The following is an 11,481-nucleotide window of genomic DNA, read 5'->3' as shown; positions in this document are numbered from 1 at the left end:
TCTTTAAATTTGAATCAATTTTGACTGCTTTTACCCCCATTCTAAACCCATTGATAGAATGCGTTAGTTGCATTCATGATGTTCATAGCAGCCATCGATCTGAAAATTCATTTCAATGAAAATTTGATAAATGATAAAAAACATCATTATGCTCTCCGAATTTCAGGGATGATTAATGCAGACATCATCTAAAGAAGTGAACTTTTTTACAGAGTTTTTTCATTAATAGTCTACTAAAGTGTGAAGAACAATATCGCTTAGATTATATTAACATAGCAGCCAGGCAGAGTTGAAGCCAGGCAGAGTCGAAGCTAGACTACCCCACTCACTCCAAATATGCGGTAGTGGTGTAGTGGTAGAGCGCTCGCTTTATAAGCGAGAGGTTCCGAGTTCGATACCCACCACGTCCCTGGTAGCACCGCGCTCAACTTGTTTCTCCGCGCAGCGGCCTTGTTCGTCTAGGTTCGTGTTTCGGAGTTATAGAGTTGAGAGAGGGTTATAACCACAATTAAGTAGCCTCCTTATCTGTAGTGGCCTTCTGGGCCTTGGGGAGGTGAATTAACAAAAAAAAAAAAAAAAAAAAAAAAAAAATTAGATGAAGGGAGGGGGGGGGGGGAGAGGGCAGCGGACTTAGGGGGTCCATTTGCAAATTTAGAGACTCGTTTGCAAATTTAAGGAGCTTTTTTTTTTTAAGTTATACCTTTTTTATTTTTTATTTGGGGGGGGGGGGGCTTCAACCCATTACCCACGACACTGCAGCTAGGTTTAGCTTCTTTTCAGCGCATGCCTGCAAATGCCTCTTTATTAACTTATATCTTTTCAATACATATTATAAATTAAGAATTGCGTTATCAAATTAAATAAACATATATACGAGGTACTTGTTTTATTTTTTTTACATATAGTTATTAATAAACTTATATCCCATGAAAACTTGTAAAAAAACTCAATCGTTTTATAAAAAATAAAAAATTGGTGTTTTATGAAAATTCAAAATATACAGAAAATAGGCTACGTTAGGAAGGCACAAGCACTCTCTAATAGGGAATAAAAAAAATGTAACCGTGGTAAAACTTAAAGGCACATCTATTACTATAATATTAAAAGAAAAAATGAGTGTTATAATGCTTCTTCCCTATTCGTGTTTTGTCTATTTTTAAAATATTTGTGTCACATTTTTAAGAATATTTATCGAACTTACAGAGAGAATTCACTGAGTATAATACTGTTTGTTAAAAAAAACTATATCATGATAAATTTAAAGATGAAATTCACTGAACATGATACTGTTTAATGCTTTAAAAAAATTATATTATGATAAATTAAAACTAGAATAAAAATTTCATGCTAAATTGAAAGCAATAAAAAAAATAAAACTATAAAATTGAAATTTTTGAAAGCAGCGAAAAAATTATTCAAGGATTCCATTATTATTATTAGTAAGTTCCAGTATACTTCTGTATGTTTTTTTGCTTCGTACCACGTATTAAAAAATTTAAAGATCTCATGAGATCCAAGGCATGCTGACAGGTGATCCTTGTTTATATATACTTTCGAATATAAACTGTTTTCATCAAATAATGTCAATGAAGATATTCAACAAATAAAAGCAACGATAACAAAAGATTGAAAAATCTAAACATTGCAATAGATGTATGTTATTTCCTTGTTTTCAACTAGCTTATTCAGAATTAAATAACTTTAATTTACTAATTTATTCAGAATAAATTCATTTTAATAAAATAAATTAATTTGTATTTATATATTAAAAAAAATGCAATTAACTATCTATTAAGTTTCTAAAATAATTCTCAAAATTTCCAACAAAAATAATTGGAACTTACATTGTTTTTCTTAAAAACTATTGTATGAGATATCTGCTTTCGTCATGCACTATAAAAAACTAATATATAAAATAATGATTTTATAAAAACTTATACATAGATGTATAAATTTTTGAAAAATATTATTTTGTTATTAAAAATTATACAGTTTACATGAAGAATATTTCATTTCTAAGCAATAGAAAATAAATTAAAGATAAGTTTTTTACGGTTAAATACGATTTGTTATTAACGGGTGATGCGGAAGTTATCGGACAAATCCTAATTTCATTATTTGAGCATACTAATTAGTTTTTGTGGTTTTATGCGTAGGCATAAACGTTCTATAAAATATAAACTTTATTATTTGAAACACAATTATTTAAAATGAGGTTAAATGCAGCTGAACGAGAATCTTTTCGAAAGCGACTAAAAATGTTTTTTGTAAATAAACCTAATATATAAAAAAAAAAATCGTAAATCATTTTGAAAAGGAAGGATTTGCTCGAAGTACAATATATGATAACCTAAAAAGACTTGAAACTGTTCAATCATTTTCTGATAGAAAGCAGCCTGGTTGTCCGACATCCTGAACTAGAGAAAAGAAAGCCAAATTAACGAGACTTGTCAACAATCGAAAAGGGGTTAGTCAGAGAAAAATAGGCAATACATTCGGTGTAAATCAATCGACAATTGGTCGTCAGTTAAAAAAAATGAATATTAAATATAGAAAACGTGAAAAGACTCCAAAATACACTATAGAACAACAAATAAAGGCAAAGAAAAGAAGCAGAAAACTAGCTAACCAAATATAACACAAAATCGCTTCTAGTCATCGATGACGAAAAATACTTTTGTTTTGCAGGGGACAACATGCCTGAAAATTCTGGATACTACACAAACAACAAAAAGACATGCCCAGAAAGTGTTCGTTTTATAGGAAAAGAGAAATTTCCAAAAAAATTATTAATGTGGATAGCCATATCTGACCGTGGTATGTCCGAGCCATTGTTTTGCACTTCCAAGGCTCTAGCAATCAATTCATCAATCTATATTAATAAATGTTTAGAAAAACGACTTCTTCCATTTATTCACAAGTATCATGGAGACTTTAACTATTTATTTTGGCCATATTTAGCAAGTTCTCATTATTCTAGAGATTCTCTAAATTGGATAGACCAATATGTCTATTACGTTGATAAAGAATCCAATCCCTCAAATGTGCCTCAAGCACGACCAATTGAAAATTTTTGAGGACATTTGGCACAGAAGGTTTACGAGGGAGATTGGCAAGCTTCAGCAGAGCAAGTTTTGATTGATCGCATCAAACTAAAAGTACAAGAAATTGATTTAAACTTTTTACAGTCGCCTATGAAAGGCGTCAGAGCAAAATTGAGATCAATTGCAGATGGTGGTGTTTTTTCATATAAAAAATAATATATTTTTATTAAAAGATAAATGCTTAATTAAAAAAAAAATTTAATAGTAGTTTGTTTTTTTATTTATAAATAAGTTATTGACGTTTTTATTTTGTCCGATAACTTCCGCATCACCCGTTACTATGGCGATACGTTTAGAGATGTGAATCGTTTTTTTGGTTCTTGTTTTTTTGCAAAAAAAAAAAAACGTTTTTTTTTTTGCCAAAAAAACCAACTGCTTCGTTTTTTGTTTTTTTTTTGGTTGTTTTTTTAAAACTACTCTTTTTCTTATTTTAAACACTGAAATAATTTTAAAAATTTGTTTTTTGGTGTTATTTATTAAAGGAGAGTTTTCATTCTTTTATTTAACATATGATTTTATTAGTATTGCCTAAAGTTCTTCAAGTAGCAGATCCCCACCCATTTTTTTCTGTATTTTTTAAACTTACTACTTTAACACCTTGAACTTTAACATTTAAATAAATATCACCTCAACAGTGTGTTTTTAGGTGATATTTATTAAAAGACTTTGTCATTCTCCTATTTAACATACCAATTATCTGTCTTGTTTTACAAGTTCTTTAAATGTTCATCAAATAACTTTTAATAATTGTTCTTCAATGACTTACTTATAAAAAGCTAAAATAAAATTAAAATAATTATTTAAAGAAACATTTTTTTATAAAATACATAGACATCATAAGTAAAGGGTCTTTTTTTGTTTGTTTTTTTATGTAGATATGTTTTTTGAGTTCAAAACTATTTTCCCTTAACATTAAAAACAAATTTTTCAACAGAATGAATGAAAACTAATAATTGTAAATTGTAGAATGAATGAGAACTTTATAATTTATAATTGAAGTTTTTAATTTATAAATGAAATAACACTGCAATGCAAAATTTATATGTAATGTATAAGTTTTGCATAGTTTTAATTCTTTATTAATTTTGCTACCTTATTTTATGCCTTTTATTTTTTAATTTTATTTCTGCAATTGCAAATAAATTAAATTTGTCAACATTTAATTTCAGAAAGTGGAAATAGTATTTTCAATCATGTTATAAATGTTGCATAAGTGTGTTGTAGTATTTTTATTTTTTAATTTTATACCTTTATGTTAACTATTTTGAAACATAACACACAGGTCAACAAAAAAAAAATTTTTTCTGGTGCCGAGCAAATAATTTGTTTTTTGTATAGCATTTCTCATTTTGATTTCAAATATGCAACTCTTTTTTTACCATCACGTCAAGTTGTAAAGATATTTAGGTTCAAATCTTAAGCATTTAGGTTAAAGTCCCTAATATTGTCGAAAAAAAAGTTATTCAAAAGTATGTCAACCTGGATCTCAAAAGAAGCGTATTTTCATAGAGGTTTTAGAAAACATAAACATTTTTCCTTAAAATTTATTGACAAAAAAATTATGTGAAAAAATGCTAAAGACTTTTAAAAAAATTTCAACAGAATGTTATTCAGCAATAATACAAAAAATACTTATTTTTATTACAAATGAATAACATTTTTAAAATCTCTATGAAAATAGGCTTCTTTTGAGACCCAGGTTGACATACTTTTGAATAACTTTTTTTTGACAATATTAGGGACTTTAACTTGACGTTATGGTAAAAAAAGAGTTGCATATTTGAAATCAAAATAAGAAATGCTATACAAAAAACAAATTGTTTGCTCGGCACCAGAAAAATTTTTTTTTTGTTGACCTGTGTTATTAACGATGATATATTGTTTTGAAAATCTTACCAGTTTATCATAATTTTTGGTAAAGTAAATTTTTAGTAATACAATTATTATTATTAGTTTTTTTGATAATATAACTGAATTATGAAATTATTTTAGAATATAGCCATTATAAGGTATTGTAAGCATTTATGAGCATTTTATTTAAGCCAGCAAGCCAGGTGAGCAAAATGGAATTTTGCTCACCTGGAATTTAATGTTCTTTTTGCAATGATGTTATGTCAAAAAGTGGAACACAAATGGCCATGCATATTAAGAAATGTAGAAAATGTCCAGTTGAATACAAATTTTTAAATGATGACACAGTCATGTCTCAATCTCACTTCCTCAGCTTTCTGCTACAAGTGCTGCTCGCGAAAGAAGTTTTAGCAGTAATGGAAATTTCACAGTGCCAAAAGAAACAGATTAACAAATGAAAGAGCAGCAAAATTAGTGTTTGTATCGCAAAATTTAAAACTTGAAGCAATGAATATTTGTGCAACACAATAACCAATTCTGCCTAAAGAACCAATAAGTATTTCAGATAAATCTCACGAATCAATAAATATTTTAGATGAAGAGTCACCTAAACAAGAATTTGAGTCACTTGACCAAGAATCAGAGTTTTCTAGTCAAGATTCTTCTTTAGATGAGTTTTAGATAAAAAAAAACTTAAAATAAAATTGTTTCTTATCAACTTTTGAAATCAAATTTTGAAATGAACAAATAGTTTGTTAACCATTTTAGCAATAAAAAAATCATTAATTTAACTTTTTTTGTGAACTCTGTTCACGCTTTAATAAAAATAGATTAATTCTAATATAATCTAATATAGAATCTAAAATACTTAAACAAAACTAAATAGAAACATTTTAGAAAAGTTGGAAACATTTAAAAAAAGTTAAAAGTAAGTAAAAAAAAAAATAAAAGGATCTGTAAAAACCAAAAAACCTCCAATCCCCCCCCCCCAAAAAAAAAAAAAACAAGTTTTTTTGGGTGAAAAAAACACGATAGCAAAAAACACGTTTTTTTGTATCTCTAAATACATTTATGAAACTTTTGTTCCAATGTAATTAATTATGTTGAAAACTATGTACTGAAGTATAGAATAACTTATCAAACATAGAATGACTTATCAAACAAGACATAAGTACATGGACAGTGACAAATGCAAATAGAGAGAATTTAAGATAAGGATTTTTAAATACTCTCTATACTTCAAAATAAAATGATATTCAACAAATTATTCAATATAAATCATTAGAATTTAATTATTTGATTTTCTTAGTTTAAACTGTAAAGAATTTTTTAAATTTTATATTAAAAGAAAAAGTCACATTATTAGGGAGAAGGGGGCAGCTTTGAAAAAATGAATTTCTGAAGCGTTTATGAATTTAAACTTAATATAATTAAATATTTTATGAAAATATTGTCACTTAATATAACTGTCACTTGTCTTAATTTGATACAAATTGTCCTAAAATTTGATACAAATTGGATGATCTATCCCAAGTCTTTTGAACGTCTTTTAAACATTTCGAACGTCTTTTGAACGTTTTGATTTTTTCCATTCAAAATGTTTACAAATTGTAAACATTTTGATTGGAAAAATCATCATTTATTTACGACGATGCTGCCGGGGCAATATTGAACATTATGAATGGAGCACTTTTGATTCATTTTTTAGATTTTCCACACTATACAATAAAATTTCATTATAATGGCTTATATTCTGATGATTTAAAGATAAAAATGGTTCGAAACTAAACTAAAAAGAGAGAAACAGAAAGTTAAGAGGAAGATATTAAGGTGGCTACCAACTATTTACATAAAATCTTTAAATGAACCCTTTTATCCCCCCATATTTAAATATTTCAATTGCATTGGAATCAAATAAGGCAAAACAATACAAAAAATTTATAATTTTAATATTACATCATTAATTATGCGCATAATTAACTCAAAAATAGCATATTTTCTAACAAGGATAACTATTTGCAGAGTTTTCCAAATTAAGTGAATCTTTTCAAAAACCTTGTTTCTTATATGAAATGTGTGTTGAGTCAAAAATAAAACTGATATTTTTATTTAATTCTCTGAAATTTACAATTTAGTATAAATCCCTAAAAAATAACCCCATTGACAAATTTTAATTTGAATGAGATACCATAGTATATATATTTTTGACTCAGCACATTCATCTAACTAAGTTTTATCTCTGTAAAAAATTTCAAAGAAAAATATTGAACAAAACCAAAGATATCTTTGTTAGAAGGTACAAAATCTTTAAATGGAGAAAAACGCATTGGAAAAAAAAAATTCAAAAATAAAAAGCTACAAATTCAAATATGGTCTGATTTTAGTACTTTTGACCAATGTCATTTAGCTTGGGAATAACTTAACAGTGTAGATAAGAACTTGGTTAAGGTACAGTAAAAATATGGAGAAAAAGTGCACATTAGATCTGGAGAAAAAAAGTTCCAACTGTCACTAAGGCCGTTGCTAAGGAACTTTTGGATGTTTACCCCTTTTTAAGGAACAAAATTAGGGCAAACTTATAAATTTTTCTTCCATTGTTATATATTTTATTGTTTATAAAGGTTAAAACTTCCGAAAAATAGAAAGAAATTTTTTTTTTTTTTTTTAGACTTTTTATAGTGGGCAGCCACCTTAACAATGCTGTTCTCCATGTTGTAAATGGGTTTATGAAGCAGAACTGGGCAGCTAATACTTATAATATACAACGTAATATTAATCTTAATATAATATTTATAATATAAAACGTAATAATAAAATAATATATCGGTAATTACATTACCGAATAAAGAAATATAAACAAGATTTATTATCCAAGACCAAGCTAGGGTTCACAAATAAGTAAACTGTTTCACAAGTATTTAATAAAGATGAGATGTTGAAAGATTCCCTCATAAAAAGCTGTAAAATAAATTATGGCATACAAACTTTCTATCAAGTGAGCTTGATATTAAATAAAACTTGCCCATTCTAACACCTAGTGCAATACTGCCCACTGTCTCTATGCCATCTTGCTAACTTGACTTCTTCTGATTTTCTCTCTAATATCCTTCGTTCTTCTAAAAATCACTGACTCTTGGTCTGCGAAGCGGGTTAAGATGCTCTTTAGTGAGCTGAACTTGTTATTGTGGGACTTGATATGTGGCCTCTATATGGCAATTAGCGGGAAGAGGGGAAATCACATGGAGGATAAACGCATGGAAAAAAGGTATATATTAAATAAAATAGTATGTTAGATATACTTTTATATTTACTTTTTGGTAGTGCAGTGTTATTAAAAAAGCTTAGTTACTATTCTCATTATCTGATATATATATATATTTAAGTTATTTAAAATTGTAGTTTTTGACAGTTTTTTAATTATTTTTAAACATCTTCGCTTTCAACAAGGCAGCAAGCAGCCACTAACTAAAGTTGGAAGTTACTGAAAGAGAAAAGATGAAGATTGTAGAGCAAGATAACTATTGACAGACAACTTAAAAGATTGCAAACTATATGAGTCAGGAAAGCAAGATAAAGGAAGCAAATTCCAAAGAGCTGATGTTCGAGGAAAAAAACTAGACAAATAAGCATTTTTGGAGCACTTAGGAACAGTCACAGAAAAAGAATGACACTTAATTGAATGACAAGTAGCATGAGAATGAATTTTAGTAGATGGCACAAGAGACGCTAGCTCTTTAGAGCAGTGCCCATTATAGCATTTGTAGAAAAGAGAAAGAGAAGCAACATTACAACGATGTGATAATGGTTGGAGGTTAGCTGCAAGAGCAGGTCCAACTATGTTTACAACGCGTTTTTGCACCTTGTCTAAAAGAGAAAGGGCATCATTAGAGGATGCGCCCCAGATATGGCAACAATAATCCATACAAGGCCGGATTTGAGATTTATAGAGATAGAGAATAGAATCCGAAGTAAGAAAGTGACGAGCTCGATAAAGAGATGCAACCTTAACAGATGCTAATTTTGCAACTGATTTGATATATGGTTTCCAAGAAAAATTGGAAGTAAGAGTTAATCCTAGAAGATGAAGAGTAGGTGACTCATCGAGTACATTACCGTTCATAAATATAGGAAGATCTAAATTATTGCGATAACGATTGGCTGAAAAAATTGAGTTTTATCTGAATTAAAGTTCACCAGCCACTGTGAGCCCCATGCTGAAGCAGAAGTAAGATCCTTTTCAAGCTCAAATGCCCCCTCCAAGCAATCAGAGGGTGTTGGTTTTTTTATCACGACAAGAATAAATGGTAGTGTCATCAGCAAACAATGCCACCTTAGATGAGAGAATATCTGGAAGATCGTTAATGTAGATTAAAAAGAGTATAGGGCCAAGGATAGAACCTTGAGGAACCCCTGAAGTTACAGAATAAGAAGAAGAGTGTTGTCCATCGAGGACAACTTTTATGCTACGATTGGAAAGGAAGGATTCAATGATCTTAAAGATGTTGCCGGATACACCATAAGAAGAAAGCTTATGGAGAAGACCAGCATGCCAAACTTTATCAAAAGCTTTTGAAATGTCGAGAGCGATGGCCTTAACCCTTCCACCTTTATCTAATGCACGATAAAACCTGTCAGTTATTACTGTTAACAAATCAGCTGTAGAACGAGAAGATCGAAATCCATATTGATGGTCAGAGAGTAAGTGATTAGATTCAAGATGAGAAATTAAGTGTTTGTTAATTAAAGATTCAAAAACCTTGCTTATGATAGGAAGAAGACTTATGGGACGGTAGTTAGACGAATCAGATCGCTCTCCAGAATTTTTGAAGATAGGGATAACAGATGTCGCTTTCCAGCAGGCTGGAAAGCAAGACTCTGATAAGCACTTGTTGAATAGTTTTGAGAGTATAGACGACAGCTCCGGAGAACACTTCTGCAAGACAATAACAGGTATGTTGTCCGGGCCACAAGCTGTAGAAGAGTCTAGGCAGGAAATCACTTTAGATACAGATGCTGGAGTGATATGAATGTCAAGCAATGGATCAAGCTGTTTGTTGGCAATATCAGGTAGAACGCAACTAGTGGAATCAAGAGAAGATATTGATGAAAAGTTTTTAGCAAACAATTCAGCTTTGTCTTTAGGTGAGGTGACTAAGTCTGAACCATAAAAGAGAGGTGGAATTATAGATTTGCCCTTATTATTGATATTATTAAAGATTCTCCAGAAGTCACGAGAGCCTAATTTTTGAGATGAGATACGAGATTTCATGACCTGAGAATAGCGGGTTTTGGCGTTAGACAAAACCTTTTTACAATTGTTTCTAGCAGTAATAAACAGACGCCTGTTTCCTGGAGAATGGTTTTGCTGATAAATATGGAAGTAACGGTTTCGATTGGCAATCGCAGCAGCACAGTGTGAAGAAAACCATGGAGGAGAGTGAGGCTTGACCTGGAATTGTCGAGAGGGAATAAAAGATTCCATGCCAGCCTGAACCCACGAAGTTATGTAAGAAGCACATTTGTCGAAAGGAAGACGAAAAATTTCTACCCAAGGACCATCACAAAGAAAATCGAGGAAAGAATCCCAGTCAGCTTTACTGTAGTTGTAAGAGGTTCGATAATAGGGGGATTCAGGTGATGAAGAAGAATGAGATATTAGTTTTAGAGAGATCAAACTGTGATCAGAAACACCTAAGGGTGAATGTGGAGAAACTGAGCACTGACTAGGATCAGAAACAAGACATAAGTCGAGTAGAGAGGTAAATGGTTCGAGTTGTCTGGAAAGCGAGTTGGAAAGTTGACTATTTAAGTTAGGGATTGAGAAAGGCAAAAGTTGTGGGCTTTAATGCCTGCCGAATCACTGACACTAGAGCCAAGCCATTCAGAGTGGTGAGCATTAAAGTCACCAACAACAAATATATTAGCTGATGGATAAAGAGAGAGGGCTTGGTCAATATGATCAGAAATAACGTCAAAAAATGTGCAGTCTTCAGATGAAGGAGAGCAATATAGAACAAAAAGAAAGGCAATAGAGTGAAGTGGTGCTAAACAAAAGCACATAAAAGAATAGTCTGTGGATTCAAACCTAGTTTCATGACAAATGGGTGAATTCTTACGAATGTAAATGCCCAGGCCAAGCATGTGACTATTGGAGCCTTTACGAATTAGAGGAAGATAACCATCAACACTAAGATCACAAGATGAAACAGCTGAACTCAAATTAGTCTCACAAAGAGCAAGTAGGTCTGGTGAACTTTGCAAGAGATAAGACTCAACAGAAGAAAAGTTACTTCAAAGACCACGAATATTAGTGAATGATAGGTTTAGAGAACTTGGTGATGATGATGGTTTTTTGTGTTTTATTATTTTGGTACTTTATTCATTTTTAAATTAGATTGAAGAACTTGACTCAAAGCATAGATAGTACTCAAAACACTGTTTAATAGCCCAAGCAATTGTCTCATTACTACTAATAAACCCTAAGCCGTAACAAAGGGCTCCAAATGTGGCCTCCGCAATGCACATC

At 30.4% G+C, this 11,481-nt stretch overlaps 1 protein-coding gene across 4 annotated transcripts in view; it reads right to left on the bottom strand.

Moving 5' to 3' along the window:
* Positions 1-871: 871 nt before the first annotated feature.
* The window catches only part of LOC100212794 (natural resistance-associated macrophage protein 2), a 105,318-nt gene continuing 94,708 nt past the window's right edge, over positions 872-11,481 (bottom strand). For 2 of the 4 annotated variants that reach the window (XM_065810771.1, XM_065810769.1), the window contains 2 exons: positions 1,845-1,903; positions 872-1,635 (listed from right to left, as the gene is read on the bottom strand). In XM_065810771.1, coding sequence (XP_065666843.1) covers positions 1,862-1,903 — 42 coding nt within the window. In that variant the 3' untranslated portion in view covers positions 872-1,635; positions 1,845-1,861. The remainder of the gene's footprint in view (positions 1,636-1,844; positions 1,904-11,481) is intronic. The other 2 variants (XM_065810772.1, XM_065810770.1) reach the window with 1 other exon arrangement.

The sequence above is a fragment of the Hydra vulgaris genome, chromosome 11, assembly GCF_038396675.1.
Source record: "Hydra vulgaris chromosome 11, alternate assembly HydraT2T_AEP".
Taxonomy (NCBI): Eukaryota; Metazoa; Cnidaria; class Hydrozoa; order Anthoathecata; family Hydridae; genus Hydra; species Hydra vulgaris.
Note: the sequence above shows the minus strand (reverse complement) of the source record. Positions and strands in the feature narration are given on the sequence as shown.